This window comes from Malurus melanocephalus, unplaced genomic scaffold, assembly GCF_030028575.1.
Source record: "Malurus melanocephalus ecotype Western Australia unplaced genomic scaffold, MMel_1.1 scaffold_14, whole genome shotgun sequence".
In the NCBI taxonomy this organism is placed as follows: Eukaryota; Metazoa; Chordata; class Aves; order Passeriformes; family Maluridae; genus Malurus; species Malurus melanocephalus.
Window position 1 is genome coordinate 4,480,280 of NW_026623246.1, and position 23,814 is coordinate 4,504,093.

The 23,814-nt window shown below is 39.9% G+C and overlaps 1 protein-coding gene across 1 annotated transcript in view; it reads left to right on the plus strand.

Annotated features, from left to right (window-relative positions):
* Nucleotides 1-23,814, plus strand: part of GPR158 (G protein-coupled receptor 158) — a 179,281-nt gene that overhangs the window by 66,447 nt on the left and 89,020 nt on the right. Inside the window, exons 3-4 of the mRNA XM_057384046.1 lie at nucleotides 9,952-10,054; nucleotides 17,340-17,557. Of these exons, the coding sequence (XP_057240029.1) occupies nucleotides 9,952-10,054; nucleotides 17,340-17,557 (321 nt within the window). The remainder of the gene's footprint in view (nucleotides 1-9,951; nucleotides 10,055-17,339; nucleotides 17,558-23,814) is intronic.

Genomic DNA, 23,814 nt, shown 5'->3' on the forward strand with positions numbered 1-23,814 from the left:
CTCCATTTTGGAATGTGTAGTGTTATACGTCTCAGAAGATTAAATGTGGCTATTCTTCTGTGGTAAAAATCAGTTGTACTATGGGTTTATACCAGAAGAAAGAGCTCTCAAGATGCAGGAATCTGTACTTCATATTTATATAAGAAGAAAGSTGTCCTGCTTAAAGATCTCACAGCAGAGGAGGGCTGCCACCAAGATTTTAAACCGCTTTTGTATCCTTATGAGTGGACTGTTCCGTGGATTCCCTGGCACAACACTGCCCCAAAGYCCCTGCAGGGCCTGGGACCACTCAAGCTGTGGGTGATGTGCTCCAGCAGATACCCACCTAAAATTTCTGTGGATCTGAGAGGAAGGACTCTGTGTCAYGGGACTCCCCGCTGGAGACAGGACAAGGGAATATTTGCACCCCTGTAGATATGGGGACACAACCCTTAGTCTGAATGCTCTTTACAGGTCTGTATCAAAGCTCGTGTTASACTGTGACCTTCAGAGAACAGCTTTACAGTGTGTGGCTTTCCTAATGTCAATGGAAGCTGGCTGTAGCTTTGTGTGAAGGAGGAGCTCAGCTTGGCCAGGAAATGGCAGTCGAGCAGAACAGGGAAAAGTGGCTTTTAATCACCGGGGCACAGGAATAGCCTTATTGGAATAAGTGCAGATCTGAAAGAARAATAATGATGGGCAGAGAGAAGCATCATTAAGTATCAAAAGCAGCCATTTAGAATGAGACTTCTGAGTAATTTACATCCATGGCCAAACCCTCCAGCTCCAGAAGGCAATGGAGGAGTGAGATATGAGTCATCAAGGCTGCACTGGCTTTGGAAAAAAGTAAAAATCTAGATTTGAAATAAGTGAAGCAGAAGAATAAAGGAAATATTTTCAAGGTTAGCCTTATATATAACCTTAGACCTATAAGTGAGGACTTGCCTATGGAACAGTTACTACTCAGAATTAGGGTGTTTTTCATCAAATCTGATAAAGGTTGCAGGAAAAAAACAAGTGTTCAGAGCAAGAAGGAGGATTTCATGGTGTGCTCTCCTGGCTGATCTCTGAGGTGTCCTGGATGAGAAGCAATAAGCAATTAGACGGGTATTAATTTATCAAGGATATTGCTAATTTCACATTAGGTTGTTATAAACATTTTGTTTCTGATTTTGTTAYCCAAAAGTTTAACTGTCTTTCACAAAGCGTTTTTTAAACCCCTTGTGCTTGCCTGGTGCTGAAGAAGAGGTGGAATGAGCTGTCAAATAGCTGGCAAACAGTGGGTGTCTGTTTTCACGGTGCCAGTGGGACACGCAGCACCTCTGTGGGGCTCGTAATGAGTGAGCGTGCAGATCCAGGCTCTGGAGATCAGTGTGAAGCTGCTGCTGTCAAGCAGTGGGATTTGGGGAAGGTTTTTTTCTGACAGCAACAATATGGTGCTTCTTCTCACTSTGGGATTGAAAGCAATCAAGAAGAATCTGTAATTTGAAAGAGCTCAGATTGTGGTTAAACCTAGAAAYTGCTCTGAACTTTAGTTCTGAGTGACATGCCTACCCTGAGGATGGGAGACTTGTGCCTGAACATGGAGATAAGTTTGACAAGTAGAAAAACTTAAATTCTGATAGTGTCTTGTAAGATTAATATTCCTGATGAGTTGACACATTGTCAAACTCTAGAGGCTACAGTCCAGAATGAAACAAAATTAATGAAAGGATATTGATCAAGCTGCGGACAGCGCGAGCACTCTGCTGCAGGACTTGGTTGTCTTCTCAAATTAAAGAAATATGTTATAAAAGTGCATGCTACTGATGGACAGAACATAACTGAGAGTTTTACCAATGATCACCAAACAGACAGAAAGAGTCATGTAGTTGACTAAGTCAGACTCTGTTTGTAGTAGAAGATGCTGTGTCTTCCTCCAAGCATTAGTGAGGTGGGTATTTTCCTTCAATTTTTGTCTAATGTGATACCAATATAAATGAGAAGGAATGCCRTAAAATTGACCAAATATATTAAAATTTGAGCCTTTATGTAGCTGTCTTCTGAACYATGTTTCACACTAAATCCTCAAGTAGAATTTTAGTAAGAATTAATTTTATAACTAGGAGCATAATTTATTCAACTTTACACAGTTGGACTCAGCTCAAGACTCCTGGCAGTTTTTAGTAGTCTGGAAAAATAGGACAGTGAACTCCTAAATATGGGCTGAACACCAAGGAGCAGGGACATCAGATTATTGTAGCCTGGTTTCCAAAGGTATTTTTTTACCACACATCACAGAATGCATCAGGTTGGAAGGGGCCACAGTGGGTTATCTGGTCCAAGCAGGGTTATCCTAGAGCACATGGCACAGGACTGTGTCCAGATGATTCTTGAGGACTTGCCCTTGTTGAATTTCAGGCAGTTCCTCTCTGCCCATCTCTCCAGCTGGCCAAGGTCCCTCTGAAGGGCTGCAGAGCCCTCTGGGCTATCGGCCACTGCTCCCAGCCTGATGTGGAGAGGGAACATGCTGAGGAGGCCTCTGCCCCTTCATCCAGGCCATTGATGAATCGTTTAACAATACCGGGCCTGGTGTTGAACCCTGGGGACCCCACTGGTGACAGCTCCAGCTACACCCTGTGCCACTGATTATCACCCTCTGGGATTTGGCATTCAGACAGTTCTCAGTCCACCTCAGTGTCCACTCATCCAGTCCACACTTCCTGCGTTTTCCCGTGAGGATGTTCACTGATGTCTAGGACAGCACCAGTGCCAGCTGAAGCTTTCATTGTGACTGTGGTGTGCTCAAGGAGCATTCTCTGGTGTCTAATAACAGGTGTGTCCTTRTGATGTAGTCTCTCACTCAGCAAGAGTGCTCAGAGGGTATCTCTTCTCTACCAGGATGTTATTTTCATGAAGTTTGTGGGAACTTAGCAAATTTCGGATCCCTGCTGCACTGTCTGGAACCAGGCAGTAAGTCCAAGAAGGGATTGTGGGTTGGGAAAATAGACACAAACTGTTGCAGATCTTTTCCAGTGTAGTACTAGCATGTGGAATCAGCCTAAAAATCATGCTTTAGGAATRAAGAAGTAATTACATGAATGGTTGCTAGGAAATGCAATGGAAATGACAGATCTATCTGCTGACTAGAAAATGTGGGTTTAGCAATGTTGTCCATGTTAACTTTTTATGTCGTGCACTGTTTTCCACCATTTTTTCCCACCATTTTTTAATTGTGCAGCTAAATTACCTACTGATTATAGCAGCTATTTGTTAGCTTTTGGACAAACTATAGCAATTTTTTTTCCCATTTCAGCTAGCAGGACCAGCAGGCTGTCCATGCTGGAAGCACTTCAACAGTCAGACTTTCCAAAGAATTGTACAGTGTGCTGGGTGTTTGGTTGTGCCCTTCTGTGAGATGAGCTGTGCATTTCCCTGTTACTATTTCCCGCTCTGAATAAGTTTTCTTTGCTCAAGCACCACAATTCTCTTCATGAGTTACTGGATTGGATTGGCCTCTCTARTAYTTCCTATTGGTCTTTGGAAGAAAAYRTGGAAGACTGTTTTTAGCATTGTAAATAAATATTTTTAATGTACTCTGTAAATGTGAAAAATGKATTTCAGAGTGGAACTAGTTTGCATTGTCATAGGACCATTAACTGCATTTATTGGCAGAGATGGGCCAACTGAGAATTTGGTTAAAAAATTGGCATCAGTAAGTAATGTGAAGTTGAGGGGTTTTGCATTTTTTAAAGCACTGCATCCTTTGTTGGGATCAGGRCTAGAGAGAGCTTTCCTCTCCGCCCCCCTCCCCAAATAATGTCGGAAATGACTCACATTCTTGCAGATTTTGGCAACTTTCTTTAATCCCCTGTCTCACTGTGTGGCTCATCTTCCAGGCAAACTTCACAAGAGTTGCTGCCAAGCTACAGATGAATGCAGAAGTAGCTGGCAGAACCAGACATCCAGAGGTAAAGGACCTCTGTGTGTTTTGGCATATTCCTTGACAGCTTCTGGAAGGTGTTCTGCAGATAATGTTTGATATTTCCAGTGTTGCTCATGTCTAAAGCCTGCAGTTACCTTAGTGATAGGAAAAACGGGTTAGAGAGTCGGTATGAAGAGAATTCTCTTTTAGTTAACACACYAAGGAAGTGAATTAAACTTTGCTCTAAATTAAGTTTAACCTGTGCTAATGGTGAAAAATGTCTTAACTCATCTTCAAAGCCAAGGATATCTGGCCCTGAGAAAGTGCCTTCAAATTAATTACGCTGCATTATTTAATGGCCATAAAATTCTCAGTCCCTTTGGTGTCTGTTAACAGGTTCCCCTCTAATTGCAGTGCAGTTTTCTAGGAGAGGAGAAATTGTAATTTTGTTGTTTAGTATGTTAACCAGAAGCAAAGTTTGACGARTTCTAAAATTATATTCAGGTTACCAGTGTCATTTCCAGACAATCAGATGAAGAGATCTTTATTTTTCAGGTAGTCTGATCGTAGGTTGCATAGTATTTTTAGCAGTAATGAAAAATCTGTCTTAAAAAATATCACTGAGAACTTACGAGTGTCCAAGCTACCTGTCCTCTGAAAATTGCTGTAATTGCTGTACTTGATCTGTCTGTAAAGGATCCTGACTGTTTGTGAGCTGATCATGGGTTCTCCATGTTCATGACAACAGCTGTTGATGAGTTTTCTGCTCCTTAGCCCCACCATGGCGCCCATGTAACCTGCTTTCAAGCACTGCTAAATTAAATTTTTGCCCCTCACCACCTTCCAAGAAGGTACAATGATTTGTACATATTTCTGGTCTCCTTTCTTCATTTCTTTGCAAAATGCTCCACTTCCACAKTTTTTTTTTCACTAACACTTGCATCTTTGTACTGTTTGTCCATCAGTGGGCTGATAACATCATCATCTTTGAATTGAAGGGGATGAGAACCAGAAGGGAACCAATCCTATGTGTCCTCAAACATACAGCCTGGTCACCAAACTGAGCCATGTTTCAAAAGAGGTTAATTTGGTGTTAATRACTCCACAGTCCCTTACATTTGGTGAATGACATTCACTTTTCTGGTCRTGGTTTGTCAGTAGTCATGTGTCATTTATCATTATTTGTATGAATGAGCTGAGACTCCTTTCCATCACTTTTTACTCTCATCCCATGCTTCACGAAACCAGAGTAATGAAAAATCAAATCTAAAAGTACTGAGAAGTTTTTAGCAAAGCATCAAACTATAAAGAGAAATATTGTCCTTACAGCTACGTTTGCTGTAAGCTGAATCAGATCACCTKTTGCTGTGCTTTGACTGACTCAGATTTAAACAACTTCATGTTATTCTAAGTCCCTTGTTGTTGGAAAACACATTTTTAACTTGGATATGAAAAATAATTTACTCCACCAATGCACTCAGAAAGGAGAAGAGCTACAGGTGCCTGAGTAACTCTCCAGAAAAAGTATRGAGTGGCCAACCCTGTCCTGTCTCTTTGAGACAAAATCATGTATTTGAAAAGAAAAGTTAATGAGTAGTGTGGCTGGCAGGCTGGCTGCCTACCAAGCTGTCTGGAGGCAAGCAGGACCTCCCAGGTGTTTCACAAGGTTCTTGGATGCGTGGATGTGCTCAGTGGTCCGTGTGAGGCTGCAAACACACTGTAACACAATACTCGGCTCTTGAAGGGTAAATGAAGTGAGAAAACACAATGGGTAAACCCTTTTCAATGACAGAGCTGCCACTGACTTAGGCAGACACTTTTTTTTTTTTAATGAGTGTGCTTGACCACAGGTCATAAACAGGATCAGAAAAATGCTCCTGGGTTCTTGCAGGACACCAACCTGCTCCTATTGTGTGCCAGGCACAAAATTATTCTTTGCATATCCCTTATGTGCTGCCCCTAACCAGAGCAAAGAAAGAGGGATTTGCTGGTACTATCTTTGTCAAGCTTATCTATCATGGCATTGCTCTTATTATGTTCTTTGAACAAGGACTTGACTTTAGAAAAGGGAGGTGTTCTCATCTCTGTGTACATGTGGAAATACAGATTTTTGAAAGCTGTTCTCTGAAAAACATGAAATACCCAACTCAAGGCTGGCTGCAATTTTAGTCTTTTTCCGCCCCATTTTCTTTCTTTAAAAAAAAATAAAAGATATCTTTCTTTTTTTTTTTCTTAATTCTAAAATTACTGGTTTACCCCCTCTGCTCCAGAATGCCACAGGATGGATTTGTTTAATCCTTTGTCTGAGTTTCTAAATTACATGTGGGACATGATGCCACATGCTTTCTTTTAAGCTACTAATTTGTTTTTGCCCTGTTCTCCCCTTCTGGATGTATCACCTGCTTTRTGTGGCTGCTGAATACTTTGTCACTTGGTTTCTGGCTAATCAGATTTKATGAAGGGCTTTGTCTCTCTTGTGCTGGAAGATTTGGCTCAGACTTCCAAAGCAATTGCACAGGTTATTTGGAGGGTTTATTTTCTTTCCAACAGAGATAATCTTTATCGCATTAGATTTTGCCAACTTTGTCCTTTACAACAAGCAGCATAAAATTAAACCAATACGACTTTKAAAAAACTGGTTTAGATGTTGTGCTTAACTGTTTTAGATTCTTGTGTTGATTCAAAAGCTATTTATTTATAAATAATTTAAAGATAAATATTCATGGWATATCTAATTTTTTTTAGTTGAACCTGTGATTTAAAGCTTACTATATTRAGCCTGGCAGTCATTACATTATACKAATSCTGTAAAGCTAAARATATAATACCAGGGAACAGACAGGTGGAATAAATGTGCTGTGTGAATTCTACAGAYACCTATTACTCTCTCTTTAGCAAACATGATGATAAAGCTGATCTTAATTGTAACCAAGCCATCTATAAGAACTAATGGCTGGAAGTTAAAGCGATACAAATTCCATTTAGGAGTGTGATGTCCTGAAGGGTGTGTAGGTGAAGGATCACTCAATTGCTGCCTCCATCTTTCACTGTTTCCCTCAACAGTGGCTGCTGGGCACACAGGAGGTGGGGTACAAGCCTAAATGGAGCTTCTGATCCAACCTAGGGTAGCTGCTTTTATGAATTGAGTAAAGTAAATTTATTTAAATTTTTTAAGAGTTGATGGCTACTGGTGAGGCAAAAATACTCAGGAATATGGTGGGGTTTATTCCCAGTGCTTTGCTTTCACATTTGTAAAGAAATTTGAAACCAGGTCTGTTTTATGTTTCCTTTTTTTTTTTGCTGATGTGGAAGCAGATCTTTTTCATATATCTGCTTTTATTCAATGCTAAGTTTATATGGATCAAATCTTAAGTAACTTAGCAGCAGATTAATATTTCACTGGCTGTGTCTGCAGAGCCTGTTGTGCATCACTCAGCCCCTGTGCTCCTGGAAGGCTGAGCCCATGCCCAGTACTGTGAGCTGAGCTCATTCAGCTTTGCCAGGCTTGGGCTCAGGCTCTGCCACGGGGCCACTGGACAAAAGCTGCTTGCSTGTGCCTGCTATGTATGGTGTAGATTCACCTGCAGACAGCCAGGAAAGGCCTCTGTCTGTAAATAAACATTACAAACAAATCTGGACTTTGTTTGCTAAATTTTTGTGCAGCAGAAAATACTCAGTTTATTTATTACCTTTTTCACCATAATATTTACTACCACTGGTTAATAAAATATTGCCTGTTAAATCTTTTGTAAAAAGAGTGAAATTTTTTCTTTCCAGGGAAAATAATTTCCTATTTTTAGCTTTATGGTATTTAATGTGTTTTCCTGCCTAGATGCTGCAATTTCTTTTAAGTAGTCAGGCTGTAAATAGTTCTGTTTCCATGCAATGTTGAGCACASTGGAATTTCAGAGTTTGAGATTGCGTCTAGAAGGATCTAGGCTTCTTTCTCTCCTCTCCATCCCACCTYTCAACATGATATTCTGATCTTTATTAAACCTTTGCCTGGGATTATGTGGACTGCAAGAAGCAATTTGACTGAATGTTTTTAAGGTGTGTTACAGCTGCCAAAGTCTGGAAACAGRAATAATGCTCTAGACCAATGAAAGATAGCAGCATTTTGAAGTATTTTGTCCTTTTTCAAGTTATAGACTGGCCAGTGACAATAAAATAAGAGTTATTCACACTTTTATTTGGTGTGAATATTGGATGAATATATTCATATTAATGCAGAACAGATTCAAGAGCGTGCAGAATATTTGATATGAACAATTCTGTGATTCTGTGAATTTGTTCAGTGGCAAAGGACTTTGAATATAGTACTAGGGGTGCTGCAGTGTTCACACGTTACAGTAGGAGCTACTTCTTTTCTTCCTTTGCTTCAAAAAGAAAATGCAGTCTCTCCAGAGGTGTGTATCTTCACCGTACAAAGAAGCCAGAAAGCAGAAGATAATTTTTCTCTGAAAAAGTCTTTTTACCACTTTAGCTGCYTTTTTGTGGTTAGTTAAAAGATGTTTGGGTGTCACTGGACTTGCACACACACTCATCCCACTTCAATTTCTCCGGTACTCCGCTCTGTCAACAGTCACATTTCTGCAGGATGAAGATAAAGTGTGAAAAAAAAAAAAAAATTGGGCCTTCTCTTTCCTTTTTTTCCTGCTTTCTTTCATGTTTATACAAAGGCTGAATGAATGTTCAGTGTTCTTTCATACCAGATTCCCATTTATTAGTTGTTTTCAAATAGGACCCACAGGCCCACACTGTCTGCACTGACATCATTGGCAAAGGGTACGAGAAGAGATGATGCTGTCTGGGGAACTGAGGCAAACAACAGCTAAGTAGCTTCCCTAACATCAGGGAGAATTATGTCACAAAGCTGAAATTTGAGATAATAAGAAACTCTTTAACTTTTTTTTTCTGAGTTTTTCTAAAGTGCTTGCAGTGCACACTGTCTTCTTGGTGTACATTTGATTTTTTTACACTCATGTATTTTTTAATGAACCCTGTCCTCTGAAACCTTCCTCAYGTCATAGGCAGTTAGATACTGAAGCACACCTAAAGTCACAAGCATAAAGTGAAAAATATGGAGGTGAGAGGACAGAGGCTGTTTTAGTTAAATCATTCAATTGGTCACTGAGGAACTGCTAGTGTCTAGTTTATGTTCATGCTACACCTACACTATAGGGGCACCTATAGTCATGGGAAGGCASTATAGTAGTCTGCTTTCATCTGATGAAGTGAAATAAACTGTACTGGGAAACATCATTTTACAAGTGTTCCTACTTTTATGTTGCTGGACTGTCTCTTCCTTCTGTRGTAGGCAAAGGCTATTTGATGCACAGAAATGACAGTAGTTGTTCTGGCATGGTAATAAATTTGCTGTGTGCTGACCTGATGTCAAAAGTCCCAAAACTAAGCAAGAGTGAAGCTGAGTATAAACAAAACTTTTATCACATACTACTACCTAAAATTGCAAGAGAGTTTAAGAGTATGGGGCTCSCATTGACATAGGTTTCCTCTGTTTCGCCCAGGTCAGATTTGTGTCTGCAGCTATTTTCTCTAACCAGTTGTTTTTCTCTTAGCTGGGCTGTCCCCACTTTGCTGTGGTTGCCAGGGGCAGTGGCATCTGCTGCCAGCAGAAGGTTGGGGCTTGGCTGCAATTGTTCATGTTCTTCCTCACCTGATGTGAGCTCYAGCTGTCTGAAACCCACCTGCTCTGCTGGGAAAAAGTGCTGGAAACCCTCCAGGAAAAAAACACAGCTGTCTGATGTCCTGCCTAGATYGAATGTGCAAGACTCAAATTTGTCACTTGGTCAGTTTATCAGTGGGACAGGCTTGATTAGAGCTGTCTTTGCTGTTTGTTGGAGGTAAACAACAAGGCCAAAAAAAAGGAGTGATAGATGACKATGGGAAAAGCTGCTGAGAAAATACTGTCAGTCTGGAAGGAATGTCTGTTTATTCTTAGAAGTCTGTGCAGAGTATCTTGTAATGTTTTTATGCTTGAACGTACATCTGAGTATACAGTTGTATGATCATCTGCATGACTTTTCTTTTTTTTTCCTTTCTCACAGTGCATGCCAATTAAAGGCCTTGGATTTGTGCTTGGAGCCTACAAATGTATTTGCAAGGCTGGATTCTATCATCCCAACATCTTCTCAGTGAACAGCTTTCAGAGTAAGTGCCTTTGCCTGAGTTTAAAAAAAAAAAAGAAACAGAGCCTAGCATTAATAATGCAGGGCTGCCTTTTTATCCTCGCCAGGGTTATACAGTAAAATCCCAGTGGTTTGCAACTCTTGGATTATATAATCACTTAAGGAGTTCTAGCCCTTTGGTTTGTCATTCATGATACTCTTGAGGATCCTGTAAAACATACCCACTTGAAGAATATTTGATTTGTAAATAAATTTAAAAAACATGAAAAGAAGCCTTACGAAGGGGAAATAGAGATTTCTGGCATCTGTGCTCATGCACAAGTATTCTGGAAATTAATCTTCTCATTTTCTGTTTAGCCAGAGGAAATGAGAATGCCCCAGCTTCTCGCTTTGTGTGGGCTTTAATTATTTTCTTTATACTTCATTTGCAAAGGAGAGTTGAAGGGAGCATCCAAATTCTAATACATGCTGATGAGGTAACAGAGATGGTTCAAGCCTGGAAGGCTGTTGAGCTGCATGTACGGATAACATACGTCCTACACATGCYCAGGACACACATCGTATGTGCCCAGACTGAGCTGCCCATGGCAGGAGAAACAGACCGTGGTTGATGCTCAGCAGGGAGAACAGAAAAACTGCACACCCAGAACTGATGTCTGTTACTGTCACTGTAAAACGAAACCTGTACTGATTTTGTGCTGAAATTGTTGCAGTTGTGCTGGTAGAGCTCRTGCTGCAGCCACAGGTGCAGAGCTGATGCTTGGGTGTGTAACAGGGCACCTTCCCTGCCTCCTGCTTTCAGGCTCATTTCATGCCCAGCTTCTCTGCACCATCCTTTAGCCAGAGGTTCATGTCATCAGCTCTCACTGTGAGTTCAGTTTGTGTGAGATATCCAGGGAGTGGCAGTGAGTAACTTGCACCAAGCTTGGTCCAGGACCAGGTATATTGTCTCCTCCCTTGAGTGAAAATAGCTTTTTCTATTCCCCTATAGGAATACCTCTGGTATTATTCAACACTTGATGTGCATATATATATATATATATATATATATATATATATGTATATATAATATCATGTCTCCTGTATAGATTTGTAGAATAAGTAGCAGTTTGTTCAACAGTTTGTCTGCTGCGTATTTCCCTTGTGTTTTCATATTGTGAGGTGTTGCAGAAGGCGGCCTTGTGACAGTGCTGTTTCTCTGGGCTGTGTGAATCTGTTGATAGAGTAAGGATGATGTTTGGTTCCTCCTGAAGTACAGTGAGCCCTGGTGGAGTTAGGATTTAACTGCTTGAGAGACCATATGAAGAAAAACTTAGATTTTTGTCATATCAAGTGCCATAGAACAAACACAAAAAAAAGTGGCCAGAGATCATAACAACATTGATCATTAGAGATGAGATGAATTTTATTTGATAGCAGTTGTTCAAAATGCATATGCTTGCTATGTATTAGTCACCTAGGTTTCAACTGCAGCCAGCATCAAGAACCTGGCTCCCCTGGAGGGTGATTGGTCTTTAGATGGAAAAAATAATACCTCCATTTTTTCTCCATTTGCTACAAAATAAAGAGCCTATATAGTTTCTTTAGAGTGACTATTTAACTCTTAGTAAAGTGAGATTTGTCTCAAGAAAGTTTGTAGTTGCTGTTATTGTAGGATGTGGGGGCCAGTTTGATTTGAGCCTTTGTTGCTGTGAGGTAACCAAAGTTTGGAAACAGTAATGAAGAACTGCTTTAATTCATCCAAATGCAGCTCCCTCTGCCAAGTATAGATGATTTTAAAAAGYGATGGTGAGACTGGAAACAACTAAAGTAATGTAAAAGTCTGTGGTTCAAAGGAAGCTTGGCCCTGTCACACAGCTGCATTTGGTAAAAAGAAGAGAAAAAATGACATAGCTAAAATACTGTAGTATGCTTTTGGTGGTTCGAAATGGTGTTAACACAGGAATTCTAGACACGAATTCTGCCAGCAGTTTTGACAGAAGCTGTCTGACCTGGAGATCTCTTTGTGGAGATAGCTTGGTGAAATCTGATGATAAAAGAGATGAAACTGAATAGGAATGTTAATCATTTAAGAAGTATTCCTAGTGGGAGAAAATGAAGAGGAATCAAAGATTTGCAGGTCTCAAGACATAAGAAAGAAGATAGATAGAAAAATGACCAGTTTTCACTCAATTGAAAAACTGGATTGTGTTGTATCTTGAAAATGATTCTGGGATTCTGCACCACAACAAAATATGGTTAACTACAGTTGCACATTGTGTCTGAAGTGTCATTTAAAACTTGTGTCAAGTTTTTGGGAAAAGGTTCTGCTTTAGGCCCAGATTAAATGGTTTGGTTTGAGTCTGAAAGATAGCTGTCTTATATGTCTTTGCAGAGACATTGGACATGCTACATAGTTTACTGTGGCCCTTGGGGAACCTGCAACGTGACATAAACAGTGTCCTGTGTGGGAAAGATTCTGCAAATCAGTTGCTTTTGTGCCTTAAAGCATCATGATATTGCTGCTCCCAGGGAGGCTGCACATGTTGCAGGCTCCCAAACAGTGAGTGGGACAGGGGCACAGCTGGAATTCAGGCTTTTCTTTTACTGAAAAAGAAGCCAGGTAGGAAGGTATTTCCCTCCCAAGTCTCGGTTTGTTTTTCAGAACYGATGGTGCCAAAATATGTAAAACCTTTCTTTTTTTTTYTGCATGTGTTAATTATTACCTTGGGTACTAGAAGGGCACAGAGTTATTACCATATTTCCAGAGTCTTTTTTGAGTTGGAAATTGATTTTAGAAAAAAACACCTTTAATGTACCCAGGTTGTGTTAACCTGTAAGTGCTTTAGTACATGATTATGCACTTTTTCCTAATGGCTCATTTTTAGGTAGCACTATTAATATAGGTAGAATAAACTAACTTACATTTTAACATTCCTCTAACACCCTTCTCTGAAGCTCTTCTGTTCTCTGCCTCACGGGGTAATCAGGTTTGCATTGGAAAATCCTTAGCACAACAATGGTGCTCTGTTCAACCTTGAAGTTTGCTCTTTAGCAATGCATCCTCCATCCATTGCAGAAATTCTCAGCTTTTGCTGTTTTGCTGTTACTTGCACCAGCAGTGGCTCTTTTGTAAGAATAAGGGACTGTGCTGTCTCTAACACTGCTATGATCGCATAAAAATTTCCAAGAGTAGTTTCCATTTCAACAAGAATTCCCATTTTTTACACCCGACCTTTTGCTTTGGTTCTTCAACAGAACCTTGCATGTGCATATCTTAGTTCATATGAAGGTTGTCACTGATTTCAGTGATCCCTTTGTGGGGTGAGGCTTATGACCATGGCTGATGACCAGATTTTGGTGCCAAGAGGTTCAGCTGCATTCTCACCAGGTTACTGCACATCACTGATGCAACTGGAGTGTTCCTCATTTACTCTGTTATAGAGCAGGAGCAGAATCTGTCTTTTGGTCTGCGCAGTGCTCAGCATGCACTGTGCTCTCTGTGTTCATGTGCTGAGTTCTGACTGCAGTAAGGGGTGATTTGATTTGGGATAGAGCAATCCCTGCCCTGGGTCTCAGCAGTCTGTGGTGCCATTCTTRCTTTGCAGGAAGATCTCAGCTGGTAATGTCACAGCTGCTGAGGCATCCCTTGCGTGGCAAAGTGTCCTTAGGAGAACCAAAGCTGATGAACAGTTACCCTCAGGAGAACATTTCAAAAACAGATGGGCCAATCAGACAGAAAAATAAGACTGGGATGGAAGAGAGAAGAGCTAGGAAAAAAACATGGTAGAGTGGGAATAGCTGAAACATTTAAGCTTTTTGGTTTTTTTTATTGTACTTCATGTTGGTTTGTGTCCCTATTCCTACTTTCCACCTATCTGCCTTGATTCTTTTCTCCTTTCTTTCTATCCATTTTATTTTTTGGTTGTTTTTCTGTTCTTCTTTCCTTTAGAGCGGCATTTTTTTACACCTTCCTCATTTTCAGTTTTAACTCCTGGAGCACAGTGTTTGCCTCCATCTCATTTGTGTCAGTGCTAAAATCGCTGCTGCATTACACAGAGCAGAAGTGACTTCGTGTCCATCTATCTTATTAGTGTCTAGAATCTTTTGTCATCTTTTGAGGAGGAAAAGCTGTTTTTATTCCCTGCAGGAGATTTGTAATCTCAAAGAGCTGCTGAGATAGGAGAAGGCACAATGAAACATAGCAGTGCTGTGAGAGGCAGTAACTCCAGGCTTGGCTTGGACTGTTTGTGTTTTGAATTGATGTTACATTGTCTTTGGTGAGGGGACAGGACCAGACAAAAAGGGCAGAAGTGTTCAACTATGTGCCCTGAGACATATAGTCAGGGCAAGGTTGTGGGTGGATAAGATCCCAATCAGTGCTTTATGCAATGAACAGTTCTTTTCCAAGAATTTATTTTAGAGGGTCTGAAAAATGTTCTTTCTTTTTGCCAAGGAGGGAAAAGAAAAGAAAAAAAAAGTGGGGAAAAAACRGGAACTGTTAACTGTGCCCTATCACATTGTGGAAAATCTCACATAGATGCTATTTTTTCAATCTTTCCTTTATTTGCTATAAGGGAGARTCACACAGAATCACAGAATCCAGTAGGTTGGAAAAGACTGCTAAGATTACCAAATCGATTACCAAATCCAACCTGTGAGCAATCCCCACCTTGTTAACCAGACCGGATCACTGAATGCCACATACAGTTGTTCCTCGGACCCCTGCACCTCCATTTGGTAGTCAAAAGATGTTCACAGAAAAATCAGCCTTGGCTGGCAGACCAGACAGTGCAGAAGGTGTCTGTCAGTGATCTTCCCTTGTATACAAGAGCCAGTATCAGAGAATCCATGGATTGGAAAAGACCTTTGAGGTCACTGAGTCCACCCTGTGACCAAACACCACCATGGACCTGACCATGGCAACAAGTGCCACGTCCAGTCTGTCCTTAAACACACCTCCAGGGACAGTGGGTGACTGCACCACCTCCCTGGGCAGCCCATCCCAGTCTCCAAACATGACAGCAGACACATCTAAACAAAAGCTTGCTATTGTGTTATGAAGTCATACCCATGGGATATTTACTCAAACATGCAACTGTTATCCCTACAGTATGTGATGAGCATCCACATGAAAAAAGTCCCACATATGATTCATGTAAGAAACTGCTTGACAAAACTGATTTTAATGTATTTGCAATGACATTCAAGGTTAGACATTTCTGAAATAAATTAAGTGCACCAAGTTTAGGAACATGCAGAATTATCAAGCCATATTCATATAATATTTGTGACAAGTAGTCTCATAACTGTAGGTTTTAAATTATATTTTTTTCAGTGTTTAAGTTTTTATACTGCAATTTTGTGACAATGCAAATAATTTATTTGACACAATAAAAGTATATTAAAAATGGCTCATGTGGCTCAGAAATGTGAGGTTTTAAAGAGTTGAGCTAATTGAAGGGCAACTATGGAAATAGTAAAGGAACAGATATATGGTGGAAAAGCAGGCTGACATGGTTGTGAATGTTGAGGCAATGAGGCGGAAAGCTTTGGATAAGGAGATGGGAAGTGGGAAGACTGACTTCTGTCTCTGACAGAGGACCGTGTGGGTCTGTTGCTCTAGCTGTAATTAAGAAAGCAGGGATCTAATTTTGGATTTGGAGAAGGTGGTTTCTGTTAAAGCTCTTGGAATGATAATGGGCTGAGGTCCATGGGTGCTCTGAAAAGAAGTTCCAGTCCTCGGGTATCTTCAAATTCAGTGTTCCTTAGAGGTTCTCCATCTGCTTGCTATGCCCAAGCATAGTTACTTTCCAAGATTTCCATGTCTGCCTCACAGTCTGGGTCAAAAAAGCATGAGATCCCTTCTTGCTGACTCCTTGTATCTAAAAATCTGACTTCCAGCATGAGTCAGCACTACTCTGTTATATTCAGGTTTCCAGCATATTAGTTTAGAATAAAGCTCCAAAGAGAAATTCACAATCATAATGAGAAATACCATCCTGTTCTCTTCTCACTATGGRATGTGGGAGTGAAGTATCCTACACTGAGGACAAGGAACATGGGGCTGCTTGAACAAGCAGCCAGATAAACAGACCTGGGTATGTGGCCTCTGTCCCTTTCCCAGGCTTTGCCTGGTAGCAGATGACTGCTCCTGCAAATCCAAAGATTTGAGAARGCAAGAAGTAATTACCCTTGTAGATAACCTTCTGCTTCAGTTGTTTCAAGCTAGAAGTCTGGAGAGAGTTGCATAAGCCTGTGTGCATGTGCAGTGCAGGTGGAATAGGCTGTGCCTTGGACTCAGCAATGCATGATTCACTACTTTCACTSACAGGGAGAGTTTTGATCAAACAAATTGAAGCAATTTTCTAGAACTGTGAAATATGGGAGGAGTTATCACACATTTTAACCCACCGTTGATTTGCCTTCAGCCACATTCTCTTGTTATTGTGAGCTCCTAAGGCGGACTTGCCTGTCATATACATTTCAACAAAACAATTTTTTCCTTTCATTTAACAATTTTTTTTTGCCCCTTTTCTCTTTCACTATTCATTACCTGTAGGGTATGCAGCCTTACAGGGGGTTATGGGCAAGTGTCATGGATCAGAAAAATTAGGAATTCTTCTGTGCATGTTGTTGATGGATTCACTTTGATGGATGAGATGTCAGCTCAAGAGTCATTGATTTTCCTTGACAAAATATTAACTTTCCAATAGGTTTTCCTCTTGGTGTGCTTGTGTGAATAATTGAAAATTATACTTAGTCTTGAGTGCACTGGTTTTGCTTTGGGGTCAGAGTAGTGCAATCCTGCGACAGCATGTTGAACAAATGTTAATTAAGAAGGGGTTTATCTTATTTGAAGCTCATTAATTCACTAGATAGCATTTTTATAAAGTTGAGGAACAAWCTGAAATGGGATCAGACCTTGTACTACAAACATTAGGTAGTTAATGTGTCTGCCCTTCATGTGTCTGTGTAAAATCCTTTCCTTATTCCCAAATATTTCATGTGATTTTTCCCCCATTCAAAATTCTTCTTCATAGAATCTCCTGTGCAGATTTCTCCCACTTTAAATACAACAGGAAAGCATTTGATGAGCTCAATGAAATAAAAGCTCAATTGATAAGCTCACTTTCTCTCAAGTCTAGATTGGTCTGCGTTTTCTGAATGTTACAAAGGATATTTCAGTGAGAAAGCAGAACTGGCCAAGCTATTTTGTAACCTAATGACAGAGAACGGAGGTAAAGGAAGCCCAACAGAGGACCAGTGATGAACTCCCCATCCTGTACAACTAAAGGTGTCTCCCCTTGCTCTTCTGATAYTTTCAGAAAAGGACGCAGAAAATCGCTTTTCTGGTGGTGAATTGTCGGAGGAAATCTACACCTGCCTACCCTGCAGAGAAGGATGTTCTTTCTGCACAGATGACACTCCCTGCTATGCACAGGAGGACAAATACTTACGGCTGGCGATCATCTCCTTCCAAACGCTCTGTATGCTGCTGGATTTCATAAGCATGCTGGTGGTCTACCATTTCCGCAAGGCAAAGGTAAACCGCTGTTCTCCTTCGATGTTCCTGCTCGCTGGGTGGTGCACACTCATTTATCTCGGGTGTATAGCTCCCTGTTTAGAGTCAGTTTCTCAGGCAGGGAGCTCAGCTCAAGGRGAGGATGGGATTTCCAAATGGGAATGTTTTCCTAAACTGTTTATATAGTTTTGGAAAAAAACAAAAAAAAGGAAAGAAGCTGAGCAATTTGTGTCTTCCAGTGAAATATGCTTACATTTGTAGATGTTCAGCAAAAATCAAGGAAACTATTATGTTCAAAGTAATTTTGGAAAATCAGGCCAATTATGCACGTATCTAAGGGGACATGGGGATTTCAGAAATTTGGGATCTTGAAAGCCTGTTTTACCACTACTGGGAWTGATGTTTGGTTTCAATATATTTGAGAGACTAGATGGGAAATAATTACAGCAAAGAGAAATCTTTCTGAATAATTCTAGTTCCTAGAGAGTTTAAATGTGATTCTATGGTTAAAGATTATTATCTTTTTCACTAAAGCATGAGTATATTAAGGAGTGTCTGGAAATYGCTGGTGCAGCATTTGTGTACTAAGCTAATGAACATTCTCCTTTTACCTCACTGAAAATCTGGTAACGTCTCATGGAATGTCACTGCTGCCTCAGTAAATGCAGAATATCCTCTGAAACTTCAAATTTACTAAAAAGAAATTAATTGAAGCTGTCATACATTCACAGCCTACATTTGGGAGACGTAGGTGTGCACACAGTATGCTATATTATTGAAATTAATAGCTTTATCCACTTTCTATAACTAGATAAGTATTTCCATTTTGGTTTTTGGAACACTTGATCTCACAGTCTTCCTGGTCCTGCAGTGTCTGTGTTACAAATGTGTGGCTCATTTTGAAAGACTTTAATATCCTGGCAGGAAATCACAGAACAAGCAGTAACATTCCTTTTTTCCCCCCTCTTCTTTTTCTGACAGTGTCTTTGTATTTAATGACATTGCATTAAATGATTCAAATTGCAGACTTAATTGTATTCACAAAGTTTTTTGTTATAAAAAGTTTGTTGYAGGCATCTGTTTAGTTGCTTGACATTAACTTAGCAGAAGAACTTCATTCCATTTTTGTGAGGTTTTAATCTGGTAAAATTACTCACTTTTAATGTCATAGACAGCATCATGAAAGAAGCATTACTTCTGAGTGAAAACTGTTTCTAAACCTTCAAAGTGATGTGCAGGTATTGCAGGTTGGGCTTGACTTCTTTTTTACACACTGAAATACTGTTTTATAAGATTTTTTTATGTTTTCTCACAAATAGCTTGAGATCAGACATGYGTAAAACTGTGTGCACTCTTGCACTTGTACACTTGCATGTGTTCTGATACACGTGTCTGCCACAGTAAAAAGAAAGGTATATCTTAGACATGATCCAGAAATCTTGGGTTTCCCAAAACCTGCTAGTAATGAAAAGCACATTTTCATTTTTGTGATGATTRATCATTTCTCCAAAGTAGTCTATGAGTAAAGAAAAACATGGGATCTGAATCTTTACTACCAAAGCAATACTAAAGAGGCATATACACATCTTTCATTGATTCTGTCATTAAGAAAAAGTCTGAGCTTATTTTTTTCCAGATTCCCTCTTCCTATTAGAAATCATGACATCTGAGTGAGTGAGAACCAGGCATAAAACACAGCAYTCTTTTTCTCAGAAAGAGAACTGATGCCTTTGAGACATTGCAGTTCATTCAGTTGGCCAGAGATGGATTCAATTACAATTTTGGTACCTTACAATAAAGTTGACTTTTCTCTAAACRTGTATCTCACAAGGAAGAGGGAAGGAAACATAAGACCAAAAAAAATTACGTGGTCATTAACAAACCTTTCCATTATGATTGATGTTTTCAAGGAATAAAAACTGATAGATTTTTCATTGCTTTTCATGTCCTTCAGTTGAGTTTTTCTTGGATATTCCTTTAGTGTTCTTTATCTTGCTGGTACACCATGGTAAAGATCGTGTGTGTTTACCATGAAATGAGAAGTTGTATGAAGGGCAAACTTACTGAGAACAATGAGTATTTGCATAAGAAAACTGCTGGTTAGACTGGATAATGACAGAAATTTGGAGTGAAGGAAGAAAACTAGTAGGTTACCATGTACTCTCTGCCAAGGAGGTAAAATCATAAAAAATGAAAGAACACATATTGAAGTATATTCAAAACATCTGCCTTTTTGAGATTTTCTGACTGTTAGTAAAGCAAACCACAATTAGATTGGTATATGTGTCGGTGATTAAAATTGCTGTGTTAAACTGCTCATTTCCATTGTGCTGTGTGGGTGTCAGAGAAGAGAATTTCTTTGGATCCTCTCCCACGGATAGCACTACAACATTCAAATGGTTGCAAAAAATAGTTTTTAATGCAACGCTTTCACAGAAAGAATGGTGTATTGCTGCTATATCAAGAAGCAAACTTCAGAGTGTTTAAGGGAGCAAGAGATGGGGGTTGAGGATAAAAGATGTTAAATTAAGGCCTTTTCAGTGCGGGAAGAAGAGTAGTTATGTGGCATTTTGATCCGGCTGTTGATCAGTAAAATCTGAAGGCAAGTGGGATCAGGTTACCTCTTTACTAAAAGTGGCTTCAGAAGACTTCTCAGTGCTTGTATTTCAGGGGGGGCTGCCGGTAAAGCCTACCTTCAAAAAGCTAACGTCCTGAAAAGTTACAGTCTGCCAGCAGAAAGCACTTGGGATGAAACACTCCAGGCTCTTTGGCAGTGATATTGTGAGTATAATAATTCACAAAAAGGATAAAGGCCCATAGGCATCCTTTAGATTATGACAGCAGTGATGACTTTTGTCCTAAAAAAATCAACATACCAGTAAGAACAGATGCAGATCATAAGTGTTTTAGGGAAGTGAAGAAATACCTCAGTTATTCAGAGGTATAGGACCAAGCAGTAGTTATGATGGAAAATTGCCATCAGCCTAGTTTTGTCAAAAGTGCAGAATATGTGTGAGATCCAAGGCAGTTACTGAAAGACCAGCCACAGGCAAAAGATGGACTGCTGCAGTACCACAGAGAGTGGCAATGAGAACAGGGACCTTTGAGACATTTACTGCCCAAGCATTCCTGTCAAAATGTGATGAAAGAGCTTTCATTTTATCATGATCTTTATTACTGACCTGGGCTGTCATAATAAGACCCTACAAGAACCTGGTAAATAYCAGCTCGTGAGTTCCCACAAGTGAAAGGTCTTGACAAAATGCATGTAATAAATAGGCAAAGGTCCTAGCAAGCCAGATGACTGGCTTTTACAAACCAGGCTTCTCTTTAGAGGAACTTTTACAAGTCTTTGAAGTTCTGCATCTGTTCTTCTAGAACTTCTTAAGGTTCCTCTAAAGAATCCTCTTGAGACTTTTGTCTAGAAAATTGCTGATCTATTAACTGTAGAATAAGTTTACATTAATAGCATTAGAAGCAATGGAAGATAGGAAATGTGACATCTGTGTTTATAAAGACTCCCCTAATAGTGACAGGAGCTAAAGATGAGTAGATCCAACTCACATACTTGCAAATTCAGAGTAATGGCAGTAAATAATAGTACTATTGGGTCCATGGGCAAGTGTGGGAAGTGGGCTTTTGTGAGAATGTGATACCCTACAAATGTGTTTGTAGCTCTGTGAAGGAAGACTATGAGCATGTGGCTGTGAGAGTACTTCTTCCAAGGTCTTCCACCAAAAGCTCTTAAAAATTATGATCTTAAGGGGTTAGGTGAGCTGCACTCTTTGTAGATAACCAAGGGATGACAGAGGAAAAGACAGGGCAGGAAATATGGTACAAAATCATGTACAGCAGGGAGATGTTGATGTATGAACACATACATATTCATGGTTCCTCTTATGGTATCGCCAGAGGGATTAAGGATCAAGGTATCTCTCAAATGTTTTTAAAAAATGAAGTAGCTGCATTGCACAATTTTTAGTTGCTTTATGTCACTCATTGGCAAAGAGTATCATGATCCCAAAGTATAAAGCAATTCAAATAGGAAGGAATCATGCAGGATATTTCTATATAATTTTATATATATTTCTATATTTCTAGGGTGTTTAAAGACAGTGGTTTTGGTGAAACATGTGGTGCTTAAAGGCCATGATTTTATTGTTGGAAACTTGTGAGGATAGGTAGGGAAGGATCACTCTGCTTTTTTTAATAATGCAGCACAGGCCATGAAGTGAGGCAGGACTCTGGAGTCTCAATCAGAAAATCTTTTGTTCTCTTGGCAAAGAGTCATTAAGTTAGATTTCATGTCTCTTCTTGAAAACCTTGTAGTTACTCATGTAGACTTGCACATTTGATAGGTGACAAAACAAAATTCAACTTGTTCATCCAATATACAGTTGGTCCAAACTGCTGGTGCCACTGACCAATCTGACTATTGCCAACTCATAAATGTAATGGCAAAATTGTGACTTCAAACAGCAGTTGAAATTGGCCAAAAGAGCAAAATGGAATGGCAAAAAGATATTGTGGCAAAAAGATACTGTGACAAAGTTCAGATCGATGCTGAGGAATTCATTTGAGGCTTTGTCAAACGCAGGTGAAAGTGACTCAGCAGCCCTGAGATCAGCTCAGYAGCAATGTTATTAAACTGCAGGAGTCATAACTGGAGGAAGTCACAGGCAGAAGATGTGGCGCTTTGCCAAAGAAGAAAGAACTCCAAACTGATAAGAATAAAAGAAATTTGGAAGAAGGCACAGAACGAGTAGCAGAAGCTAAACCACTAGGTTTCCTGCTTTGTAGGGAAAGACAGAAAAAGATGAAAAATAGAACAGATAAAGTAGAGATGTTACTGCTATAATGGGAAAAGATGAAGCATTTCAGCAGGAGAGCAAATGGGGGAAATGTGCCAGACAAAGAGAAAAGAGGAAGAATTATTCAAAGCTAATACAGAAGGGAAATCAGATGTGTGGATCACTTCAAAGAGGTCTTTACTCTGGACAGCCCTCATGCGGATCAGTAGTGAAAGCTGTAAACCATGGCCCTGGCATTGACACAAGGTGCAAGAGCCTGAAAAACTCAAGGGAGACGAAAATTTGTGAAATGCCATCAGAAAGCCTGACAGCACCAGTTTAATGAAACTGAGGGACTTGTGTGATGAAGCCTGGGAAAAAGAGATTTTTTTCCTCAATGGTTGAAATGTTGGAATTCTATTAGACTTCTGTGGCAGAGTGATTTTTCTGAATCTTACCTGGGAAGATGGTGAGGCTTCTGCAGTGTCAGAGAAGTAAAGGGACACTGGATGCAAAACAAGGAATGGCTCAGTGCTTTTGATGGCCTTATCTGTCTTAGCAATCAGAGGAGTCTGTGAAGGAATTGGCTCCTCTCATTTCTTTGGTTTTCAAAGGCTTTGACTGAGTACGAGTACGAGAGGATCTTGCAGAACCATTTCCAGTCCTACGAAGTCAGATTTTCATGGCTGTATACAGAGGTGCAAAACATAATTTGAGTTGGACAACTTAAGGAACAAAACAGTTCAAAGTGATACTAGCAAACATCTTTCTGTGCTGTGGCATTATTATTGATTGAATAATGCAAACATCACTACAAAAAAAAACACATCCAGAAAGTATGAGGCGGAGCAAACAGAAATAGCTGGTTAGACAAGGGCAGAAATCATGGATGTTAAAACATATTCTCAAAAGTGAGAAGCTGAACAGTCATTTTGTAAGAAAAAGCATCAGAAAATAGGAGAATTCATCTGTGTGAGTAGTGCTATGTGGACCAATGGAGAGCTCAAACAGGAAGTGACCAACTGCAATATTGATCACATGTAGTGTAAGGGTAGCAAAGCTACCAGAAAGAAACTGGACATTTAAATAACTGTAAATAAAAATCAGATTCTTTTTTTTTTTTTTATACTTAACATAGGGCTAAAAATCTACCAGACCCTTAGAAAGAAAACCAGCTGTGTTGTAATATTTTTATAAAAGTACTGGACTGTGGAAGGACAGTACCTGCAAAGAACTTAAAGGGCTCATCAGTTATGAGGCTKCCTTTTCAAATGAATCAGAAAGAAGAGCTGAAAATAAGTGACCTTTGGATAGCAGCCTACCAGCTCAAACGGGGAGCTCTCAGGTAGGATACAACTGCTGTGAGGAATTGGAAGTGCCYTTAAGAAATGCCAAGAACCTCTACTGGCAAGGAGCTCAGAGAAGTTGATCTCAGCCATAGAGTGGAAGAGACTAATTGCTACTTTAGGATGAAGGAGAGATGAGAAT